The 25,993-nt window shown below is 39.8% G+C and overlaps 1 protein-coding gene across 6 annotated transcripts in view; it reads left to right on the top strand.

Moving 5' to 3' along the window:
• The window catches only part of il11ra (interleukin 11 receptor, alpha), an 82,891-nt gene that overhangs the window by 19,521 nt on the left and 37,377 nt on the right, over positions 1 to 25,993 (top strand). For 3 of the 6 annotated variants that reach the window (XM_052010044.1, XM_052010042.1, XM_052010045.1), the window contains 4 exons: positions 12,709 to 12,749; positions 18,391 to 18,484; positions 19,336 to 19,396; positions 24,828 to 24,994. In XM_052010044.1, coding sequence (XP_051866004.1) covers positions 18,391 to 18,484; positions 19,336 to 19,396; positions 24,828 to 24,994 — 322 coding nt within the window. In that variant the 5' untranslated portion in view covers positions 12,709 to 12,749. The remainder of the gene's footprint in view (positions 1 to 12,708; positions 12,750 to 18,390; positions 18,485 to 19,335; positions 19,397 to 24,827; positions 24,995 to 25,993) is intronic. The other 3 variants (XM_052010046.1, XM_052010043.1, XM_052010047.1) reach the window with 1 other exon arrangement.

Here is a 25,993-nt window from a genome sequence, read left to right as displayed (position 1 = left end):
TGGCAGAGCAACTAACCTCAATAGGTTGGCTTTAACTATCCTTGTCATTCTGAAGTGTGTAAATGTAACTTCCCAAACATTGATTGGCATCTCCAGACAGTGAGGGGTTTAGATGGGGTGGAGTTTGTTAGGTGTGTTCATGAAGGGTTCTTGACACAGTATGTAGATATACCTACAAGAGGAGAGGCTATGCTTGATTTGATATTGGGTAATGAACCTGGTCAGGTGTCAGATCTCTCGGTGGGTGAACATTTTGGTGATAGTGATCATCATTCTATCTCCTTTATGTTAGCACTGGAGAGGGATAGGAACAGACAGGCTAGAAAGGTGTTTACTTGGAGTAAAGGGAATTATGAGGCTCTCAGGCAGGAAATTGGAAGATTAAATTGGGAACAGATGTTCTCTGGGGAAAAGTACGGAAGGTATGTGGCAAATATTCAGGGGATATTTGTTTGGAGCTCTGCATAGACATGTTCCGATGAGACGGGAGTCATGATAGGATACAGGAGCAGTGGTGTACGAAGGCTATAATAAATCTAGTCAAAAGGAAAAGAAAGGCATACAAAAGGTACAGAGAGCCAGGTAATGTTAGATCTGGAGGAGTACAAGGCTAAAAGGAAGGAACTTAAAGAGATTAGGAGAGCCAGAAGGGGACATGAGAAGGCTTTGGCAGGCAGGATTAAGGAAAACCCCAAGGCGTTCTACAAGTATGTGAAGAGTAAGAGGATGACATGCGAAAGGATAGGGCCTATCAAGTGCAGCAGTGGGAAGGTGTGTATGGATCCGGAAGAAATAGTGGAGGTACTTAATGAATACTTTACGTCAGTATTCACCACGGTAAAAGATCTGGGAGATTGTAGTGGGGACTTGCAGCGGCCTGAAAAGCTTGAGCATGTAGATATTAGAAAAGAGGTGGTGCTGAAACTTTTGGAAAGCATCAAGTTAGATAAATCGCCAGGACCAGATGAGATGTACCCCAGGTTGCTGTGGGAGGCGAGGAAGGAGATTGCGGTGCCTCTGACAATTATCTTTGTGTCGTCCATGGAGACGGGAGAGGTTCCGGAAGATTGGAGGTTTGCGGATGTTGTTCCCTTATTCAAGAAGGGGAGTAGGGATAGCCCAGGAAATTATAGACCAGTGAGTCTTACCTCAGTGGTTGGTAAGCTGATGGAGAAGATCCTGAGAGGCAGGATTTATGAACATTTGGAGAGGTATAATATGATTAGGAATAGTCAGCATGGCTTTAAGGGCAAGTCCTGCCTTACGAGCCTGATTGAATTTTTTTTTGAGGATGTGACCAAGCACATTGATGAAGGGAAAGCAGTAGATGTAGTGTATATGGATTTCAGCAAGGCGTTTGATAAGGTACCCCATGCGAGGCTTATGGAGAAGGTGAGGAGACATGGGATCCAAGGGGACATTGCAGTGTGGATCCAGAACTGGTTGGCCCACAGAAGGTAAAGAGTGGTTGTTGAAGGGTCGTATTCTTAGTGGAGGTCGGTGACCAGTGGTGTACCTCAGGGATCTGTACTGGGACCCCTACTCTTTGTGATTTTTATAAATGACCTGGATGAGGAAGTGGAGGGGTGGGTTAGTAAGTTTGCTGATGACACAAAGGTTGGGGGTGTTGTGGATAGTATAGAGGGCTGCCAGAGGTTACAGAGTTGGGCTGAGAAGTGGCAGATGCAGTTCAACCCAGATAAGTGTGAAGTGGTTCATTTTAGTAGGTCAAATATGTTGCTGGAATATAGTATTAATGGTAGGACTCTTGGCAGTGTGGAGGATCAGAGGGATCTTGGGGTCCGCGTCCATAGGACGCTCAAAGCGGCTGCGCAGGTTGACTCTGTGGTTAAGAAGGCATATGGCGTATTGTCCTTCATCAATCGGGGAATTGAATTTAGGAGCCGTGAGGTATTGTTGCAGCTATATAGGTCCCTGGTCAGACCCCACTTGGAGTATTGTGCTCAGTTCTGGTCGCCTCACTACAGGAAAGATGTGGAAGCCATAGAGAGGGTGCAGAGGAGATTTACAAGGATGCTGCCTGGAATGCGGAGCATTCCTTCTGAAAGCAGGTTGAGGGAACTTGGCCTTTTCTCCTTGGAGAGACGGAGGATGAGGGGGGACTTGATAGAGGTGTATAAGATGAGAGGTATTGATAGGGTAGATAGAGGCTTTTCCCCAGGGCTGAATTGGTGGCCACAGGAGGACATAGGTTTAATGTGCTGAGGAGTATGTATAGGGGAGATGTCAGGGGTAAGTTTTTTTTTTACTCAGTGGTGAGTGCGTGGAATGGGCTGCTGGAAATGGTGGTGGAGGCTGATAAAATAGGGTCTTTCAAGAGACTGTTAGGTACATGGAGCTGAGTGAAATAGAGGGTTATGGGTAAGCCTAGTAATTTCTAGGGTGGGGACATGTTTGGCACAGCTTTGTGGGCCAAAGGGCCTGAATTGTGCTGTAATTGTTCTATGTTCAATATCCCTGTTTCTATCACCTCATTTGATGATGATAATCTATGTATGATGCCCTATATACTTAAGTATGTCCCCTTGTGTCCAAAGCAGACTACCAGAAGTCTTTTGGTTCCCCAGAGACTTCTTCAGCGACATTCATCCTAATGAAATGTGCTCAACCCTGTGACAACTATAGCATCTGTCCAACTTGAATGGATATTCTCAGGCTTTCCACCTTGTGCACCCACATAACTTGCAGCCTTTTCACCTACAGGTTTACTGCTGAACTGACTTATGTTGTCCACGTGACTCACTCGCGAAGAAGATGACCATTTCTGTGAGGTTGTACTTTTGGAATTATATCCTGACTGGAACCACCTCTCCTTTATTGGCTTTGTCTTCATATGCTGTATGTTTCCTCGAACATTAAGTCTGGTGTTTTGTACATTTTCACCTAAATTCTCTCTTGCCAAACCACACAGAACAATCCCTCATTGCCTAATTTTAAAAAGGCCTGGAAACTGCACCTCTTGTCTTCAGCTTGGTCACGTTTGCCAATGGTTTTCTGTGGAACCAGATTGCATATGACAAATGTAATGCTTGAAGCTCTCTGACCAGTGCTAGATTAAAATGTCCCTTTCAGGATTTTCATTATGTACTTCAACGAAATGTCATCTGTAATTTGTGGTGCTAGCAGATTAGCCATTACCTTTCTCCCAATTAGAAATTGGCATTCTGTGACAAAGGTGAGCCCTTTGGTTAACAAAAGAAGTCAAAGAAAGTATTGAAACAAAAGCAAGAGTGCACAGTGGCAGGAGCTAGTTGTAGACTAGAGGACTGGGAATTTTTCAAGAACCAGCAGTGAGACTAAAAAGCTAATGGGGGGTGGGGGGGGGGGGAGAAGCTTGAGAGAAAACTGGTAAGTATATCAAAATAAACAGCAGGAACTACTACAGATATATATGAAAAGTAAAAGAGTAAGGTAAGTGTGGGACCCTGGAGGTGAGACTGAGAAGTTAATAACGGGGAAACAAGGAAATGGCAGATAAACCAATACTTTGTATCAGTCTTCATGGAGAAAACTGCAAAAATCCTAAAGATGGTCTAGTTTCAAACAGCGTGGAAAAACTTGAAGTGTGTAAGTATAGCTTGAAGTCTTGTTATCACGTAGAAGACAATGAATGAATGGATCTTTTTCCAATTGGATGGATGTAAGTAGTGAGGTGCCCTGAGGAGCAGTCTTGGCCCTCTATTTGCTATTTGATGAATGACCTGGAGAAGGGCACAGAGTTGGACATATCCAAGTTTTGCTGCTGACACAAAAATAGATGTGTGGAGGGTGGGTTCTGATGAGGATGTTTAGACTTTACAAAAGGATGTAGGTTGTTGAGTGAGTTCATGAAAACTTGGCAAATGGAGTTCAATAAAATGTGAGGTCAAGCACTTCAGTAAGAGGGATCAAAAGGCAGACTGTTATCTAAATAGTGAGAGATTGCTAATGGTTGGAGTATGGAGGGATCTTGGTGTTCCTGTGCCTGAATCACAATTAAGAAGGCAGGAGCAGCAAGCAATTAAGAAGGCAAATAGCATATTGGCTTTCTTTTTATAGAAAGAATAGATACATTTTTGGAAGATCAGGGAACTGAGGATGTGGTGGAAATGGCACAGAAGAGTAGTTGTGACCTGGGGTAGATCATCTGTGATCATACTGAGTAACAGAGCAGGCTTGGAAGGCCAGGTGCCCACTCCTGTTCCTATTTTCTTGTGCTCTTGTCCATTTCTGATGACTGCAACACCCTATCTTCCCCTTCTTGACTATCCCTGCATTTCCCTGTTTTGTTTTCCTTGGGACCTCAACAATGTTGTTTTTCCTAGGGGATACTCCTACATGTTCCATTTCCACCACCAATAGATGAAGCAGTTTACAAATCTCGAGCTTGCTAGTGTATCCATCACATCTATTGCCTTGCATAATTACTGTTCTCCTTGGGGGGGGGGGGGGGGGTGCGGAATTCCATCCTTTACTAACTTTGCACTGAATAATGTATCAAGTCATACTGTACAATACCCTCAGTTACAGCTAAACTTTGGTACTGTATACAAGTATATCGTGGGTGCAGATTATTGGCAGGATAAATCCATGCAGGGAATAATACATGTCTGATTCTTGGGTTAATTTAAATGGCCAGAAAATAAGTGGGACAAGTTGTGTGAATATGAAGACAAGAAATGCTGGAATCTGGAGCCATATACAACAAGTGCTGGAGGAACTCAGCAGGTCAGGCAGCATCTATGGATGGAAATAAACAGTCAACGTTTTAAGCCAAGACCCTTCAGGACCGGAAAGGAAGATGGCAGAAGCCAGAATAAGAAGGTGGGGGAGGAGTACATGCAGGCAGGTGATAGGTAAGTCCAGTTTGGTGGGGGTGGGGGGGAAGAAGAAAGAAAAGATGTAATAAGCTGGGAGGTGATAGGTAGAAGAGGCAAAGGGCTGAAGGAGGAATCTGGTAGGCAAGGACAGTGGACCATGGAATAAGGGATAGAGGAGATGGGCAGGTCATCAAGGTGAGGGAAGGGAGCCACAGGAATAAGGGAAGACAGTGGGTGGAGGGGGGGCAGGGGGGTGGGGTGGTTTACCAGAAGTTGGAGAAATCAATGCTGAAGACATCAGGTTGGAGACTGCCAAGGCAGAATATGAGGTGTTGTTCTTTCAATCTGTGTCTGGCCTCCACGTGGCAGTAGAGGAGGCCATGGATAGACATGTCAGTATGGGAGCAGGATGTGGAATTGAAGTGGGTGGCCACTGGGAGGTCCTGGCTGTTGCGGTGGACAGAGTGAAGGCGCTTGACAAAGCGGTCACCCAATCTGCATTGGGCCTCACCAATGTATAGGAGGCTGCACTGGATGCAATAAATGACACCCTTGGACTTGCAGGTGAAGTGCTGTCTCACCTGGAGGACTGTATGGGGCCTTGAATGGGGTGATGGAGGAGGTGTGATCCTTGCCACCTGACTTTTAAATTTGGGTTGTGTCCTGTCCCCAAAAACTAAAAATACATTTCCTGTTATTCCCACCTGCTTCACATCATAAAGCTACAAGTGACTTCTTTCATTTCAGCTTTAGTTATTTTATTGGTCTGCTAACAATTTTACTTATGCTAGCTAACTTTGTGGATGGGGGGTGGGGTGGAAGCTATTCAAAACTAGGATCATGAAAACAATCATCCTAGGAAATTGCTGGTCTGTAGCTTGCTTTTTTTTCTTTAAAATGGCAGTATAGTGGCACAATTGCAACTGATCATCGTGTGTGTGTGCTACTTGTGCTGCTTATGGTGTGAAGGAATAGATTTCAATACATTAGTCACATTCTAATGATCACTCTGTTCATGGATGTCTGTGTGAACTTGTGCATATTTGGACAAGTAACCAGTTCTTTTCTTTGTCAATTATTTTTTATCAGTCACAGATATGTACAAGTGGCCAAGAGTCTCCTTTTAAAATTTGCTGTGAATGAAAGAATATGGCGCAAAATTTGGCCTTGAGATATAGGATCAGCTGTGACCTTATTGGATGGTGGAGCTGGCTGTGTGAACTTTGAATCCTATTTCTTGTGGGTGTGGGAATCAAGTGAGAACTGGTATTAAAGTAAATCGGTCTTTAAAAAACCAAAAAAATCTTTTTTAAAATAATTGTCTGTATTTGCTGTTGACAGTTGAAAGGTGCATTTTTTAAAAAATTGTTTCCCTTTATTAACATAGATCTTTATTAGTCACATGTACATCGAAACAGTGAAATGCATCTTCTGCGTCGTGTTCTGGGGGTAGCGCACAAGTGTCGCCATGCTTCCGGTGCTAACATAGCATGCCCACAACTTCCTAACCTGTACGTCTTTGGAATGTGGGAGGGAACCGGAGCACCTGGAGGAAACCCATACAGACACGGGGAGAACGTACAAACTCCTTACAGACAGTGGCTGGAATTGAACCTGGGTTGCTGGTGCTGTAAAGTGTTACGCTAACCGCTACACTACTGTGCCTGCCTAAAAACTAAAAGAACACATTTCCTGTTACTCCCATCTGCTTCACATCACAAAACTGCAAATGACTTCCTGCTGCCTCAGAAAAGCAGCTAATATCATTGAGGACCCCCTCCCACTGCTGTCATTTATCTTTTTCCCCCTCTCCATCGGGCAGAAGATACAAAAGCCTGAGAGCACAAACCACCAGACTAGAGGACAGTTTCTGTCCCACTGTTATCAGACTTTTCAATGGACTTGTATGCTAAAAGATGAACTCTTGATCTCACAATTTACCTCATGGATCCTGCACTTCATTTGTCTGTCTGCACTGCACTTTCTCTGTAACTGCAACACTATATTCTGCATGAGGGGTCTCGGCCTGAAACGTCAACTGTTCATTTCTCTCCATGGATGTTGTCTGACCCAGTAAGTTCCTCCAGCACTTTGTATGTACGTTGCTCCAGATTTCCAGCATCTGCAGTCTCTTATGTCTGCACAATGATATTCTGTTTTCTTTTTATTACCTCAATGTAATTATGTATGGCATGATCTGTCTCGATGGTAGCAAAACAAAATCTTTTCAATGTGTCTTAGTGCATGTGGCAATAATAAACCAAACCAGTTCCATCTCTGGACATTTCAATTTGCTTTGCAGCTAAATTAAGTCATTTATGTAATGTATGAATCTAGAGCAGTGCAAGGCAAATTCCACAAGCAGCATTGTGATAAAAGGGCATGATTTTTTTGGTTGTGGCTGAAGGACAAATGTTGGCCAAAATCTGAGAATTCCTCCACTTTTTAAATAGTACCATAGAACTTTTATGCCACCTGAAATGTTTGCTGAAAAGGATTTTCTGGTAGTGCAGCACTCTCAGTTCTAACATGAAGCATCAGTATAGATTATTTGCTCAAGATGCAGTGTGAGGCTTAAACCCACAGTCTTATCACTGAAACTTTATATTCTTCATTAGATGTGGGCACTGCTGGAAAGGTTTATCCTTGGTTGTCCTTGAGCAGGTGTGATATAAAGCCTCATCTTTGAAGCAATGTTCTCCTTGTCCTTACTCTCAGTCTTATTAGGTAGTGCTCCAACAATTTGATCCAGTTAGTGGAAGGATTGTTGATGTGTTTCAATGCCAGAGTACTGTGCAAAGTTGAAGGGCAACATGCAGGGCCCCCACGTGCCTGCTGCTCTTGTCCTTTTCGTGATAGAAGTTTCAGTTTTGGGAGATGATATATGAAACTGTGGTCCTTGCAAGCCTTTCCCCTTTTCTAGTGCAATAATTGTTGAAATACTAGCTTAGTGTCCACAGTATTGTTTTAATAGACTCAGTATCATTTGTATCTGATATTTGAAGTAAAATCTGATCACTTATTTTATATAATAGAATATAAATGTGAATTTTTAAAAAATTAAGAATAAGTTAACAGCACTTGGGTGTTTCCTCTACTAAACATTTGAACTTTGTGGTTCAAGTGACAGTCCCAGTTTTTCCATCCTACTCCTTGTCATCCCATTATCCCACAAGAGACATGGTAGCCTAATGTTAAGTTGCTGGACTAGTGACATCAATGTCCTTTTATGAAGTGATTTTAATTTCAAAAATTTCCCAACTTTAAAGTGATTATTGCAACATTATTAATTGAAGAATAAGTTAATAACTAGCTTACAGGTTTATTGTAGATTGATATGTTGCTGATGGATGCATGATGTACATGTTTTAAAGTACAGATTAATATTTATTTCTCAATCTGAGTTAACATGCCATTGGTAGCTTGGACATGTATATAAAAAAAAAACTAGTATTTTTGGGGAATGATGGCACTGTGGTTACCCGGTACACAAGATTGTTGAAATGAGGGCAAACTGACACTTGAGTGATGATGGGTGGGTAGATCATAATGTCATTAAATTTCAGTATGGAAAGAGGGCATTAGACTGTCCGTGCCTTTGTGCTGTTTCTCTGAAGGAACATTTGTGTATTCCCATTTTCATGGCCTTTTATCCTCTTATTTGGATGTAGCATCCAAAATATATACATCTTGGACAAAGAGTAAAATTGGTCTCGAGCAATACTGCAAAATTGCCAACTCCCAATCTATCCAATTTTCCATTCCCATAGTAGACAAAGTTGGGAACGGTTTAGAATGATGCCAATTTGGAATTGACCATTTCACAAGTGTTGTTGACTAATTTTACCTCAAGGCTGTTGCATTACAGGGTGTCTTTATAAAGTGAGCTGAAAGAGCATACATTCTCTCCATTGCTTCCTCTAATCAAAAGATTGAGAGAGTTTCCACATTTTGGCCTATATATAGTTTTACTGCTTGTGGAAATAATTTTTGGAACATAACCTTTAAGTCCAGAAACCAAAAAAATTGGATCACCTTTTAGCCTCGCATAGCGCAATAAGCCATATTTTACTGAGCATTAATGTTTTCATTTTTTGATTTGTTTTGAATTCATTGCAATTATTTTAGTGTTTCAGCAGAGTGAGAGAGACCTTGAACTTTCAAGTGGGTAGGTTGGGTGGGATATGTGGCTTGCAGTAGTCATGAACAGATCAGACATGGAGGCACATCTTGCATGAGTCCACTTAGATAAACATCTACATTCTTTCCCATACCTATCAGGTTTACTACCTGATTAAAATGGGGATTTGAACTTTAAAATGGAAGGGGTTCCAGGATAACCAAGGTGATGGTTCTATTGCATGTACATTGGGAAGAGCTGTAAATTCCTTCCTGTTTCTTGATCTGGAGTGGGAAGTTCCAGAAGATCAGGACAAGAACAGGGTCAGAGATGTTTGTTAGCAGTGGTTCAGCAATTCTTACAGCTGCCTCATAGCTTCGTAGAGCCTGACTTGATCCTGAACTCGGGCACTGTCTATGTGGAGTTTGTATATTTTACTCATAGATTTTTCCTGGACACTTCAGTTTCCTTCCACATCCCAAAGGTGTGCTGGTGGGTTAGTTGGCTGCTGTAAATTACCCCTTGTTAGTACTGAATGAAGTTACTTAGAGGTTAAAGCTGGTTCATATAAAAGGTCTTTATTCATCACATCAAGCAAGCATTCTGTTCGAGAACCTCTCAGTCAAATACTCTTTTGTTCAGGAGCCGTCAAGTTTTTATACTCAAGAATAAAGATAACAGCAGGTGATTCAATACAATTTCAATGGCTACAATGACATTGTTTATTGCAATATTTTGAGTCTGACAAATGGTTCTATTGAATTGCGTATTTACAATGGGAGCACTCTGTAACTGACAAGATGCCTCTGAATGTTCAAACACCTTTGCTGGAACAAAGTAATTTGCATGAAAGGTTTAAAAATTTATGGGGACAAACTAAATGCCCAAGATCAGGATTAGTGTTAAGGGCTGACTCTCTAGGTACACAAATCCTAATTATTGATAGAGCAAATGCCTATGACCATGTTTGTGTTGGTCTGAAAGCTTCCTTGATCTCTATCACAATAATGCAAAATGACTTAGCTGCTGTCTCATGCCTAGTTTGATATAGGTCAATTTAACATACCACATTGTCTTACATTTGGCTGATGCAGAGGAGTCGGTGTCAGTTTACAAATCATTATCTCTTGAGCAGCCAGCCTCCCGCCGTGGGCCAGTGCTCTGCAGCTAGTACTGTTTGCTTATAAGACTGTCCTTTAATTCCAAACTGATTACTGTTTACAATTTACATTAGAACTGGTTCTCATTTAAATTAATGGCTGCTGTATTCACCTAATTCTTTAACTCCTGAATCCTTAATGTCCCTTGGGAAGAAAGGATTAAGGAAGAATTGATGGGAGAATAAGTTGCAGGGAAATGAGAGGCCAAAAGGGACTCATCAGATCAGCTCTTGGAGTGAGCATGGACCAAGTTGGCCTCTTGTGTCGTAACAAGTAATGTCATGGGGTTGCTTCTGTATCTGAGCTACAGAGATTAAAGATATTTTTAAAAACTTACCAAGGCAGCTTCTATCATGTTGTTTTCTCCGTCCATATTCTGCTACAAGGCAGCAGGCGATGCAGGACGTTCCCTTCCTTGAGTTTCATATTGCATTCTGAGCTGATAATATCAGCAGGCTGTTCTCGGCATCATAAATAGGCCCCTATTTGCTTTAAGTGGGAGTTTAAATGGGAGGAAAAGTTTTGAGGAACAGTGAATCTTGGATTTCATTCAACAATCAATGTGTGTTTGGCACAGCTTTGTGGGCTGAAGGGCCTGAATTGTGCTGTAATTGTTCTATGTTCTAATCCTTCAACATCCATTCAACTAAAATGATTTCAAGAATGTGTATCATTCAACAATAGCAGTTGGGTAGATAAGGTGCCTATGGTAGCACAAAGGATATTGCCCTTTATTATTGAAGGCACAGGACATGAGCAGGGATTTAATACAAGGACAATGGAAAAACACTGGCCAAGCTGTAGTGGGTGTTGTATGCAATTGTAATCACTGCATGACCTGAAGCCCCCGATAGCATTAGAAGATGGAGAGGGGATTATAAAGAGATTTCTGAGGAGGTTTCCAAGTCTGTAGAATTATGGTTTAGGAGAGACTGTTTAGACTGATTTTTTTTTTTGCCCTCTTTGGAACAGGGGAGATTTAACATGGATTTTTAAATTTTGAGAAGCCCAGCCAGTGTTAATAAGGATGGCCTATTTCCCATGGCAGATAGCTAGGGGGATGTAGATTTAAGGTAAGTGATTTTTTTTTTGAGAAAAGGTTGCAGGGTAAAAGGTTTGACCAAAGACATTTGAACAGGCATGATGGTGTAGCAGTTAGTGTAATGCTATTACAGCGCCAGTGACCTGAGTTCAATTCCGGCCACTGTCTGTAAGGAGTTTGTACATTCCCCTTGTGTCTGTGTGGGTTTCCTCCCACATTCCAAAGACGTATGGGTTAGGAAGTTGTGGGCATGCTGTGTTGGTGCCGGAAATGTGGTGACTCTTGTGGGCTGCCCCCAGAACACTCTATGCAAAAGATTTATTTCACTGTGTGTTTTGATGTACATGTGACTTTATCTTAAAACTGTAACCTGCAAGCTGCAGACCAAATGCAAATGAATTGGAGTAACCTAAATTGCTCCAATTTTGACAAACATTAACATAAAAATTGTCTAATGTGCAGTAATTTTCTAATTCTGTGGAGACCAATTTTATTTGCAAAGACCCCTTTTCCTCTAATAAGCAGAAAAGGATTAGACAAGGGTTAAAGCTTAATTCAAGATAAAGTCAGGAACCTGAAAGTTATTTGATTTGAAGTGCTAATGCTCTTCTCTTTCCATGTATGCCAGCTACCTGAGTTTTTATCAGCTTTTTTATTTTTATTTGGGGTTTCCAAAATCAGCAGCTTTTTGATTTTCATTTATCTTAAAAGTTCGAGAGCTTGCCCAAGTTCTGCCATCATAATTTCAGAAAGGAACTAATGGGTGGAGCACAAAATGTTAGAACAAGCTCAACATAATTTTGATCAGATATTCTAAATGTAGACATCAAACTGCATTCCTTATGGATAACTGTGGGGGGGGGGGGGGGGGGGGGGGGGGTGGTGTGGAGAGAGAAACAAGTGCCAAAACCTTTATCTGTTTTTACAAAGCTCTTGGGAGGTCATTTGAATTTACTGTATAGTTGTATTATAAAGGGTCATGGCTGTCACGTGACACCACTGATCACCTGGTCGAAAGACAGCACTGTCAATCAAGGTCTGGCTCCACCCAGCCATTAGTCTACACTTGACCATTGGCCTCTGTAAACACCTTTGTACCTGGCCTTGGGCCACTGGTTTGTTTGAACTTCCTGGGCTGGACCACCCAGCCCTCCAGCACTATAAAGAGTGCCACATGTGTGTGGTTCTCTCTTGATTGCTCCAAGGAATCATGAAACAATGCTGAAGAGACCATTGGTGAGAGTGTGCACTTCCATAGGGTTAGGAACGTCCGAAGTAGATTCCTGATAATGCAGGCATGGCTCTACACTGAGTCGAGGGGTGGCAGGCATTGTATTGTTTCTTCCTTGATCATTTGCTGTGTGTGCATCTTACCCTTGTTGCAATTTCCCCCACGTGTGATCACCAGTGTGTGTGTTGTTCCCATTATCCTGTCCCACGTTTGTCTTTTATAAATAAATCCTTTTAACTCCAAAGACTGTATCTGGAGTCCTTGCCCCTCGAGACCCTTGAATCTGTTACATAACAATAGTAGATTCAGTAAATCTGATTTTTTTTTCACTGCAGGATTTAACTTCCTCCACGACTGGAGTTGGGTTGACTACATTGTAAGTACTCCATCTGTCCCTTTCTCATGCCTTAAAATGAATTTAGATCCTGCACAATTTACTTTTTAAGAGGCTGAAATATATTTTATCCAAATAGTGTCTCAGCAGCCATTTGAAAAATTGGACCTGGTAAAAAGCTTGTAGCCAATTAACCATTACTTATTTTGCACAACCACCCAGGGTCAGTTTTGCTCTTGAATATAAAAATGTTATATCTCATATCTACTCAACTTTTTGATTTCTTGCATTTTGAACCTCGTTCTGAGGAACATTCTCAAACTTTACTAAAATGATTCCAAGTATATGTAGCTGGACCCAGTAAGGAATTAGTGGGTGAACAACAACAAAGTTAGAACAAGCTCCACATAATTGATCAAAAATTCTAAATATAGACACCAAACTGCATTGCTCCTGCATAACTACTGGGGAAAAAAATACAAAGGCCAAAATCCTTTCAATGTCAGTTTTTACAAACCACTTGAGAGGCCGATGATTTTACAGTGTGGTAAATTTAGTAAATCTAATTTTTCACTGCAGGATTTCAATTAAATTTTTATAGTATGACCAGACTGGGGTCTGAAATAGCAACGTAATGCTTTAGAAGATAACACAAAGGAATCATAGACTTTTGCAGACATGAGACTGCAGATGCGGGGATCTGGAGCTAAACAATCTGCTGGAGGAATCCAGTGGATCAAGCAATATCTGTGGGATTTTCATAGCACTGAAGGAGTTCTTTCCTCAAATTACTATATTCTTGTCCACCGCACATTTTTCTATTGAGGCAGGAAGTTCTTTGTGGTTTTTTTGATAACCGTTACAGATTTTTTCCTCCTTTTATTTGTAGCACAATATATGGTAGAGCTGTCGGGTGCCAAGCCATTTTCATAGTTAGAGCTTGTTAGTATTAAGTGACTGAGTGCTGATGGGTAGCCTGGCAATCTAGATAGCAATGATAAATCCAGCAACATTTTTACGGGATTGTTTCATAATTGAGGTGGAAGTATGGATGCACTAACAGTGGATGAATCGTGAGACAGAACAGCACAGAGGTACTTTGGGACATGTACCTGTGTCAGCTCTTTCAAAGATCCTTCCAATTAAGATTCCCCTGCCCAACAAATCTCGTGCTATCTTAAGTATGTACCCAATTCCCTGTTGAGAAATGTTACTGAATCTGCCCTTTCATGATAAGATTGTTTTTGAACAGTGAAACCTTGGAACAGCCTTGGAAACTCTCCAGTTCTCTGTAACTTCCATATTCAAGGATGTTCACAAGATTGTTATTTCCTTTTCCCTACTGCAGTGTTAGATTGCCTGCCTTTAGGGCTTTGCTTTTTCCACTTGGTGTTCCAGATAACTTTTGTGGTCCTAGTTTATCCATAGTCATCACATTTAATTGCTCCCCATTTTTTGTAATATTGTGATAATTTTACTGAATTAAGTAAAAATAATCTCTATAGTAAGATGTATCCCACTGTTCAGCAATCCTTGTAGGGGGAATCTAGTTTACTGGAGCCCTGATTGCTGTGCACCCTTGCTACTCGCCAGGGCCCTGGGAACATTTATTATACTACTGTGTAACATTAATTCATTTTTTTAATGAAACAGAAGCAAGTTACAATATTAGTAATAACATCCAATAGTCTAGAAAGTCTGCCACTTTGGCGCCACCATAGTTGCAAGCAAGCTGGATTAACAATTTTACTGTATAAGATTGCATTCCAATTAAGTGATCTTCAGCATTTTTGTTTCTCTGATTAAAGATTAACTTTTGCTCCTGATCCTTTAACAAATCTTTCACTCCTTTGCTGGTGATAAGGTCTTTCTTTTTTTTGTAGACCTATTGGTTTTTCTTTGCACCCATTTTTTTTACTCTCTTCCATGTTCCCTGTGTGCATTTGAGCTGTTAATCCTGGATTTGTATCTAAATTTTTTCTCAATATACAACCAAAGAGATGAACTCCGGTATTTGCTTCTGTTATAAATGCACCTAGTTAGTACCCAAACAATTTTCCTGATTATCAGGGCTAGTTCTTTTAAAAAAAACCAAAGTATCTCCTGACTCTTAAACTTCTATTTCTTTATCTTTCAATTTTGTTTTTCTATTTGTACTTGTTTGCCATTGTACATTCGAAGTGTCTTGATGTTGTGTCACTAATTGTAGATTCCAGTGTTTTCTCAACTTTCAGTGTTGGGCTAATAGGTTGTTCCCTGCATTTTTTTCTCTTGCTGCTTTTTAATAAAAAAAATGGAGTTGCCTTTGCTACCCTCCAATGTAGAAATAATTTATTTCACTTAGTGATATTGTACTCCAACTTTTTTGGGGGAAGAAAACTAGGTAATGTTAAATCTTTGGCATGATATATTAATGGTTGAGAACAGTGATATAGGAGAGAAATTAAGAAATAACAGGTTCTCCAGTAAGGCATCACTCAGGACCAGGAGAATGGTAAAAATGTCACTCTCTCTAAAGGCAGAATATTTAGGATCCTGCTTTAGATTAATCCTGAAATATTTTTATTCTCCTCTGAAGATGATTTAAAAATAGATTTGAGTGGCTGAAAATGCGAATGTAGGATTTTGACATGTCATGGGAATTCTGATTTTTAATCTATTGAGCCTGGTTTAAACCCGGGGAGCCAAATGTAATTTGAATCCAATCCTTCAGCTCAGTAGTTAAAGAAAGCTACTGGACTTGTTGGTGAGGATGGAGAGGTTGAGCAAGAGGTCAGATATGTCCACATCAGCTTCCAATGTGATCTTCACTTCCACATTATTGCGCACAGAACTGCAAGCTTGTTTTCAGTGTACTCTGGCCTGTTGTAAATTGTAATGGACATTGCATTGCTTTGCTTTGGCTGTTTTGCTGCCATACCCTGTTATTGGGAATAAGTCTTCCATATCTTAAATGACTTCAACAGAGAAGTGTTTCTCTGGTGTTTATAACATAGACTGGTATTTTTAAAACATTTCTTTGTGGTGTATCTTCTAAGTAGAGTGTTGGCAAACAATCAGAGGGTGCTTTTATTGAATGTTAATTGCTGCCAAGGTATAGATTATGTTTCAGCTTTAGAAGACAAATTTTACTCGATTTCTTTTCTTCAACGTTTAGCAAAGTCATGAAGCTATATAAAGTCACTATTTTTATATATAAATAGTGACTTTTCATACAGAAACTGTTCCAAGGAGCTTCTCTAAACAGAAGGAAAACTCATTGAGCTAAAAAGATAAATTATGGTCAAGAGTTTAGTTAAATTGTGAGATTCACGAAGTATTTTGGAGGAGATAGTACCAGGATGCCCTCTTCAGAACTGTAGTGGAATTCACATTCTGAAGGTGCAGAAAATAGTATTTATGGGATTGGGAGGTGAGGCTATTGGACTAGAGAAGGTTATAGACAGCAAGAACATGAAATGTGTTAACTTTGTGAGGGAATCTGAGGTGAAAGGGAACTTTCAGATGAGATGAACTTTGGGAAAGTGGTTAATAGCAAGTATGCTGGGAGAGCCGTAACAGTAGTCTGGAGAGGTGTGGAATAATCTTGACATGGTGGACAAATTAAGCTGGATAATGTGATAATGGAAAGAATATAAAGTTTAAAATCCCTGCTTAGGGTTGAGTAGGATGCGGAAGTAGCAAAATTAGCTCCTGTCTGAGTCAGTATCTAGGAAGGTGCATAGAGATGATGCTGAGATTACAGAATTTGTGATCAAAGCCAATAACTTCAGCCTTCATTCTGTTTACCTTGAAACTGGGACAAATTGTTAAACAGGAAAGCATGCAGTAAATTGAGGAAGATGTTCAAAGAGCAGAGTTATCTATCATCTACATAAATGCAGTACCTAACCGTGTGCAGATGAGGAAGAGGAGTGGGCTAAGGATGGATCATTGGCTGGATGGGAGGAGGAACTATTGGTAGAGATGCTGTTGCAATAATTGAATATGGATGTATGAGTGGCTTGGTTAATGAGCCAGAGGAAGGAAAGAAAATGAAGAGGAATCTGAACGCTCCTGACATTCTCTTCCAAGATAGAACATTAGTTCCTTCCATGGTTTATTAATTGAGAATGGAGGGACACATAGAAAAGGAATAGTCTGCAGGGAGAAAGAGCAAATTTATTCGTGGCTTGGGATAGCCCTCAAATAGTAGGTGGTTTTGGCAAAGGTTAGAGTGGCCAAACCAGATCTGGCAATATATCTTGGGTGTACACCAGGTAGTTACCTTCTGTCAATACCAATAGTACTCCTTGCTTTCAATATAGTGTGTGGACTAGTCTTAAGTTCACATAGTGTATTTTGCCGGTACATTTTTGTACCGAGTGTTTCAACTGACTAGGAGGGTATTCTTTACTCTTCTCACCAGATGTTCATCTGCTTCAGCCTGGCTTGAAAACCAGTTTCCTCTGAGGTCACAGCCAAAATGTTATTATAGTTAATCGGGTTTTGCATGCCACTTTAAATGAGCACCTCATCCATCTGGCAACTAAAGGCCAAGTTCACAAATAGTTGGCATCACCCAATGATTTAATTTTATTTAAATAAAAAGATTTAAAAGATGTGCAAAAAAATATTTTTGTGAAGAAACTCTCACCCAAGACTTTCCTAGCCCCTGGTTTGGGTGGAAAGGAATGGCTAGAGAACCAGTTGTGCCTCCTTTTACCAGTTGCAGGACTCTATTTGTGTCCTGAACTCACTTCAGGTATGCATCATGTTGTAGCTTCCATGCTAGAGTCCAATAGGGAGTGCAAATCAGTGATGGTACCCATGAGCTTTTTGGGCTCACTTCAGAACCAGTGGAAATGGTTGTCTGTTTCCATAACTCCCTAATGAAATGGAGCACTACTAAGCAAAGTCCATGTGTGGTATCTGCCTATTAAAATTCTTCATTTTAATTTTAAACTATTGGAATTTTGGTACAGGTGAATAGTTTGATACATTTTGGAAAGTTTTGCTGTTTTAATAGACATTACAAATTTAAAATAGCTACATTGTACATACTCTTGTAGTCATAGAGCCATATAGCATGGAAACAGGCCCTTCAGTCCAACTGGCCTTTGCTGACCAAGATGCTCGTCTAAGCTAATCCCATATCCCTCTGAACCTTTCCTATCAATGTAACTGTCCAAATACCTTTTAAATGTTGTTAATGTACCTGCTCCGATCACTTTCTCAGGCAGCTCATTCCATATACTGAATAATCCTGCTGAAATTGCCCATTAGGTTCCTGCGAAATCTTCCCTTCTCTCCTTAAACCGATTGTCCTCTAGTTCTTGATTCCTCAACCATGGGCAAAAGACTGCATTCCTCCAATATTGTAAACGTAAACAGGAATTTTTTTTTGCCTTTTAAGGAGACTAATGCAATGCAGTCTGGAACTAATTAGCTACTCAATCATTTTTCAGTATTTGATATTTTTTCTGACTTTTGGGTCTTAACAGGTCTGAAATGTGATTTATTTTGAAGAATATCCAAATATTTAGCTGCAAATTTGTGGAACAGACTTTGTCATGTAACTACTATTTAAGATTTGTATTGGAGGGCCTGTTGAAATGAATGGACTTTAATTCTATCCAAAACTCTATTGTATGTTTGGATAATACTTTGAACTCAAGTGTCTATTATCTTGTTCTTATTCCAGATGATTGGTTCTTCCTCCTGCATTTACAAAGTACTCGTTTTGGCCGCTATATCTTTTTTGATTCCAGACGATGCAAATGCTTTCAGAGGAAACGGTAAGCTTGTTGCCTTTAAAAAGAAAGCACCGATACTTGCTTTTGATCAGCCAATTATTAAAAAGGCAAGAAATACTGTGTCTTGAGGCACAGCTCTGAAGAATAGGTCAGGTATTTGGTCTTCCACCTTCCAAACAGTGCAGCTGAAGTTATGATGGGAAGGGAAGCAATTAAATTATCAAAGTGAGATGATAAATCTTGCTCAAGACATGATTGAGTGGCCTTGGAACAGAAATAGGATGAAAGGAATGCACAATGGCTGTGCTTCTGAAGTACCACATTGACTGAAAAGCGGTTTGGGGTGAGGTATTGAAAGAGAGGCTTCTGCTACTGTTTGTAAATATACAGTGTTAAATATACACCAGATTTTCCTATTAAATAAGTTTTAGCATTTAGTAAAAGCTTTAGAGTTGAGTGGCCATTTAACATATTTGTTCATCAAGAGTTTTCACAGCAAATAATCTAAATCTGATTAGAAAATGATTTTTGTATTATAAATTATGAATTTTGATATAATTTTCTGGTAATTGGGTCCTTTATTATAATGGGTTTCTACAGTCTAGCCTGTTATCCAACTTGAGTGTGTGTTCAATGTAATGCATTGATTTTCTCTGGTAATATTGAAAGTAAGTGTTATAACTGCTTGTTTGCAAATGTGTAACATTTTATCTCTCAATCTTGAGTAGGAGGCACATGTGGCTGCCTTTGATTATTGTGTTCTTAAGTACCCTGAACCTATCTCTACGTTACATTGGTGTGTCTTTAAAGAACCTGCAATAACCAGTTCTATAGAACATAAGATGAGGAAATAAACATCTGGAGCAATTTTCTTTTGTTCTCTCCTCTCTTAGAAGCATTGTATGGAAGAATAGGAACAGATATTACCTTGATGTGCAATGCTGCAAATGACAGGTACTCAAGTTCTTGTTAATCATGGATGAGTGCGAAAAGTGACTTTTCTTTAATTCCCTTTTTTTTAAATCCAAGTTATGGTTTGATCTTTGTGCATTTGCAGTCTCCCCTCTGTTGGCTGAGGATCAAGAGGAATATCATATCCTTTGATCTTTTGGCTCAGATTAGCAAATCTGAACCACGCCTTCTGTTCATATCATACCTATATGTTGCAAACAACTTTCACAGCTGGCATGCTGTGAAAGACTTGGTAATAAGTCTCAAACTGTTGAAACTAAACATCTTAAGCTTGTACTACCAGTGATGGAATAAACAGAAGGATGCATGTATGGAACAAGAATAGAAGTTGAGGCTGGAGGGTATACAGGGCTGGAGGAAGGTGTGAAGAAAAGGTGGGATGAGGTTGCCAAGGAATTTAAATATTTTAAATTTGTAAGACAAGAGTTGATGTAGGTCATCTAAGACTAGGTTCTGTGCTAATGAGACTTATTGTGGGACAACTGCATATCTCAGATTTAAATGTTGGAGATGCAAGTCTGGAGATGGCAAAAGAAGGTACAATGTTTTCAGGAGCATTAGAGGAATAGTTATACAGCATTGAAATGGGTCCTTCAGCCCTACTGGTCAATGCTGACCAAGTTGTCTCCCTGAGATGGTCCCATATGCCTGCTTTTGGCCCATATCCCTCTAAGCCTTTCCTAGCCAGGTACTTGTTTAAATGTCTTTTAAGCATTGCAATTATACCTGCCTCTAACAGCTTTCTCTGGCAGCTCATTCCATATATCCACCATCCTCTGTTTGGAAAAAGTTGCCCCTTGGGTCCCATTTAAATCTTTTTCCCCTCACCTTAAATCTATGCCCTCTAGTTTTAAATTCTCCTACACTGGGGGGGAGAAAGACTGACCATTCACATTATCTATGCCCCTCATGATTTTGTATACCTCCTATAAGGTTACCCCTTAGGTTCCTGCTCCAGGGGAAGAAAACCTGAACCGGTCCAGCCTCTCCTTATAACTCAAGACCTCCAGACCCAGTAACATCCTCATGAATATTTTCTGCACCCTTTCCACCTTAATGACATCCTTCCCATAGCTGGGTGACCAGAACTGCATGCAATACTGTGTGGACTCTCTAATGATTTGTACAGTTACAACATGATGTCTCAATGCCCTGGCTGATGAATGGAAGCATGCCAAATGTTTCCTTCATCTGGTCTACCTGTGTCTCCATTTTCAGGGAACTATCTACCTGTACCCCTATGTGTCTCTGTTCTACAACACTGTTCAGGTCCCTGCCGTTTACTGTGCAAGTCCTGCCCTGCTTTAACTTGCCAAAATACAATACTTTAGATTTGTCCAAGTGAAATTCGCTTGGCCCACTTCCCTAGTTGATCTAGAACCCATTGTAATTTTAGGTAACCCTCTTCACTATCCACTATACTACCTATTTTGGTATCATCTTAAAAACTTCTAACCATTGCCAACTACATTCTCATCTGAATTATTAATGTACACGTTAAACAGCAGACCTAGCACCAATCTCCGCGGCACACCACTGGTCAGTCCTCCAATCTAGAAAAAACAACCCTCCACTACCACCCCCTTGATTCCTTCTACTGCTCTAATTTTGTATCCAATTGGCTAGCTTGCCCTGGATCCCATGTGATCTAATTTTCTGGAAATGGGCTACAATGTGGGACCTTATCAAAGGCCTTGCTAAAGTCCATCCAGAAGACTCCTACCACCCTGCCATTGTCAATCCTCTACATCACCACTTCAAAGAGCCCAATCAAATTTGTGAGACAATTTCCTATATACAAAGCCATGCTGACTATCCCTAGCCAATCTTTGATTTTATGAATGCTAGTAGACCTGGTTCCTCAGAATCCCCTCCACTGATGTTAGGCTCGCCAGCCTGTAGTTGCCTAGCTTGTCCTTGCAGCCCTTTCAAAATAAAGGTACAACATTAGCCACCCTCCAGTCTTCCAGTGGCTCACCTGGGCTGGATTAGAGTTGCAATGTGTATTGATGCAAAGGAGAAAATAAGAGGGGATAAGCAGGCTGAAATTCAGCATGAGGTTAGTCAGGATGCTGCAAGAGGTCTAGTTTGTGCTAAAAGTAGTCAGATAGTGGGATGAAATCTGTAGCCATGGAACAGAATTGATTTTGGGGGGGGGAATGGGTGGTGGTGATGGTGGCAAAGAGAAAATAGCCAGTTTTGCCAGTGTTGACCTAACATAGTGTTGAGGTAACGTCTTCAAATCAGGAAATTGGATTGGCAATCTGACAGCACAGTGGTCATTGTGAGAGAGAGCAAGTGCTGAAGATCATTGGCATACATCTGGATGCTAACCCTGTATATGCAGTAAGTGGCTAAGGCATAGCAGGTAGAATAGCAGGCTTTGGGTGTGGTGATGGGGTAGGAAAAATAGCCATGGTTTGTTTGGCTGCATTGATGTAGGTAGGATTGTAACCTGTATAATTAGGAAAGAAAAGATGTGGGTAGTTGCACAGAAGATTGGTACTGAAGGGTTGGATGTAGTCACCTGCATCATATATTGCAGAGTTGAAGATAGGAATGAATAGAGCATCAAGTCTGTGACACCCCCCCCCCCCCCCCCCCCCCCCAGGTTCAGATGAAGTCATTTGCTTGGGCATTCACTGCCATAAGATGGGTAGAAGCCAGGTTAAAGAAACTCAAATAAGGAATTAAGAGAAGTGAAATACTTAGTGATTTTGGAGGAGAAATAAGGTCAAAAGGACTGAATGTTTTTAAGAGAGAGTGAATTGATGGAAGTGTGAAGTCAATGTTTCAGCCACCAAAGCTAATCTATTTCTTTTGTGATTTGTGCTGTGCAAGTTTGTTTCTAAAGATGGTCATAATAAGAGGTATGCAGTAAAGTGCTGGCAGTGAAACCTCTTTTGAATATCTTCCCCAAAATAGAATAGGATAAAATGTTAAGTGCTGACAGGAGGGAATTCAAGACCAAAACCTCATTATTAGTTCTCCTTTCTTGCTGCTTTATTACTCAGTGTGGTTGAGGAACATTGTTTATTAACAGCATAGACTTTGGGCTTTTGAGACTGGTTTCTATGGGTTGGTGCAATGAAATGGGACAGGATAGCCATTGTAAAATGATGGTAGACCAATGCAAAGGCAGATGTAAAGTAAAACTGGTAGCAGAGCAGAAATGGGGGTGGTGGTGTGGAGCAGAGTATCATTGGCCTTTGCTGGAAGCTTTGTACAAAGGACTCTTTATTTCCACTTTGACAGACTCCCAGTTTTGTAACTGAGCAGTCATACAAGTGTACATGCTTTCTGTATCCTCATTCCAAATTTGTAAATTCTGGGTTCCTGCACATACCCAGATTTAATTGCACTGCATTGCTTTTGCATTCCTAAATTGGGATTCCTTTGCTAAAGCCCTGTCTTTATCCACCTCTGGTTGTTCCTCAAAGATTTTTGTACCACCTTTGAGTAACCTTTTAAGCCCTCTGGCCCACTTTCTTCTTTGGCTTTTTGCAAATGTTTTATAACAGTTTTATGAAGTATCTTGAGACATTTTACAACATTAAGGATACTTTATGAACAGAAGCTGTTGCTGTATAGAAAATCGTAACATTTTACAGTTGTGAAAAAAATAAATACAATTCACTTTTCTGAAATTTGCTTTTACTTGGGTCACTTTCAGAATTTAGAATTTGCAATGAGTGCAGCTGCACTTCTCATAACTCATTTGAAGACTGGAATTAAAAATTTTGTCTTATTTCAGATGTATGACTTCGGAATTAATTTTGTGAACAGATGGAAATGTTGAACAAAATAAGCTATTCAAATGCATGTTCTGTACAGGCAGTAATTTAAGTTCTGGTTGATATAAAAAGTTCGTCAAGATGAATGAGTGTATTGGAATTACAGATCTGTGATCTTTGGCATACAACAACGATGATTAAATTGGAACTTGAAGCCTTCAGTTAAGAACTCAGGCAGGGTGAGGGGAAGGAGTGAGACTGTAACAAGATGATATGATTGCTGGCCTTTGAACTTTATTACACCATTCTTTCACTGCTGGTTGGATGTTAAAATCCAGTCCATGCCAGCATTGCCTATATTTAATGAAACTAGTGGCCTAATCATGGCTACAGGTTCTACTTGAGTAATTGAATCAAATTTATTTTTTGCAATTTGAGTGTGTGGGTAACATTTTAGTGAGTATATATCTTGAGATTGTTACTCAAGGTCTATCTATGATTTTGTTTTGCAAATTTATGGAAAGATGGATCTTCCAAAAGTATCAGTTTCAAGATGCAAGAACAGTAAACACCAAATTTTGCTGCTGTTTTAACTGAATAACGTCTGGCACTAAGAAGACAGTAACATTTTGGGTTTATACATATAAGTAATAAATGTAGAAGTGCTATTGAATATTACTAGGCACTGGTTGGGTCACAACTATACAGTCTGAATTCCTCTGAAAATAGTACCATTAAATTTCCATATTGGGTTATTTAGAGTAGGCCGATTTCTATAGGACTGCATTAATATTTTGTCTGACTTTATTGATTATATTCCTCTAACTTTGAGAAATTCAGATAGACTTTAGACATGGCCATCTCTACCTTCAAAGGTGGGAAAAGAAACAGTGAAAACATATGGATAATTCCATTGAATCAAGGACCCCTCCCGCCCCAGTCATTCTGTTCTCTATCTCTTTGTCTCGTCTCTTTTTTCCTGCCCCCCCCCCCCCCCCCCCCCCCAGTTGGGTAGATATACAAGCTTGAGCGCATGTACCACCAGGCTCAAGGTTGGCTTCAATGCAGCTGTTATCAGACTCTGGAATGGACTTCTTGTACAGTAAAAGATAACTCTTGATCTCCCAATCTACTTTGTGGCCATTGTATTTTGTCTACTTGCACTAAACTTTAACACTATATATTCTGCATTCTGTTTTTCCCTTTTACTACCTTGTACTTGTGTATGGAATGATGGGTCTGAATGCCACACAAACAAAAGCTTTTCACTGTATCTCGTTACATGTGGCAATAATAAACCAATTCCAAATCCAATAAGATGATAAACCAGCATCTCTTTCTAGAGAAGTTGCAGAAGATTTTTCAGAAGTTGGAGATGACTGATAATCCAATCAAAATATAAACGTATTTTCTGGAAGAAATAAAACTGCCAATCATTGTTGACCATGTAGATAAAAGTTGATGTGGTATAAATGTTTCTAGAGATGATGAAAAGGAAGAAACGTTCAGTAGTCAAAGGAAAAAGTAAATGTTTGTGTGGATATTAAATAGAACCCCACCACTAAAGCAAGTTAAAGTGTAAATCTTCATGAATACCTTTAATTCTTGAAATATGATGATTTACTGTCTTGAGATTTTATTGCATACTCTATTCTTACAGTATTTATCTTCTTCAACAGGATTATTCAATGGAAAGTTAATGGGACCCTAGTGGCCCAAACAAACAATACTAAAGTACAAAATGGAAACCTTGTGCTGTTGATGGCAAGCTTGCCTGTGGAAGGAAACTATAGTTGTCACGACGATGCTGGAGAAATGTTGCAATGGACTCTGTTAAAACTTGGATGTAAGTCAAGTTTATAATTTCTCAAATGTTTATCAGAGGTGATAACATCAGAAACTTGGAATGCATGTTGCAATTCATTTGCTGATTGGATGGTGCACTACATGATTTTTTTTATCTCTAATTTATAACCTTTAGAGGCTTTCTTGGAAACTAATGGATAAGACTACTGAAATCATACAAAGTTTTAATGTTACTTAATGTGTGGGAGTATTGAATTTCCTTTTGCAATTGATTTTTGTATCTAAATGTTTCTGTAATAATTCTTAAACTTCAGACTAGTTACACAGACAGCAATAGAATAATCAATTAACCAAGGTGTTGTGAACAGACTGCTAAACCATGGGTTGATTAAGATTTTGCTGGAAAATTGTTTCCATTTCCAATCTCTAATTTGCTGTGGAAAATTTTCCAGAAAGATGAATTTGCCAAGTTGGACCCTGGAATATTTAAACTGCCTAACGCTACAGTTAACTGTAATTGCAAATTATGCTTAAAAATCTCAATTGGATTTAGTACAATAAACTTTGAATTTTTACAACAAAATGCAGGCAATGTTTTCCATTTATAGCCTTCAGTTTCAAGCTGGAATGCTTTTCTTTGAAGTCACTCCCTATAAATCAAATTATTTCATTTATAAAGGCATAAGAAACCAGCTCTGTTTAGTGTTGATCTTTCCATTTGGAATTGAAATTTGATCTTTGATTTGGGATTACTTTAGTAGTACAATTTTGGGGGATGGAGGAATGGGGAATTAAGTATTTTACCTGGAGTGGTAGAATGGATATCTTCATTCCAGTAATTTTTGTACATTTCAAAAACACACATTTTTCACATTCCATTCTGTTGTCTGAAATATTATTTTCTGCATCCACTTTCTTGAATATACCAATTATAGACATTTCAGTACTCTTGAGGAAAGAAGACTTTGAATTGTTTTAGAATGACTAGAGATTGGCTCATTCAAATATATGGTAGTGATTAGTGGAGTTGATCTCTATT

Source organism: Pristis pectinata, chromosome 2, assembly GCF_009764475.1.
Source record: "Pristis pectinata isolate sPriPec2 chromosome 2, sPriPec2.1.pri, whole genome shotgun sequence".
Classification (NCBI taxonomy): domain Eukaryota; kingdom Metazoa; phylum Chordata; class Chondrichthyes; order Rhinopristiformes; family Pristidae; genus Pristis; species Pristis pectinata.
The sequence above is the reverse complement of the archived record's forward strand: the minus strand, read 5'-3'. Positions and strand labels throughout refer to the sequence as shown.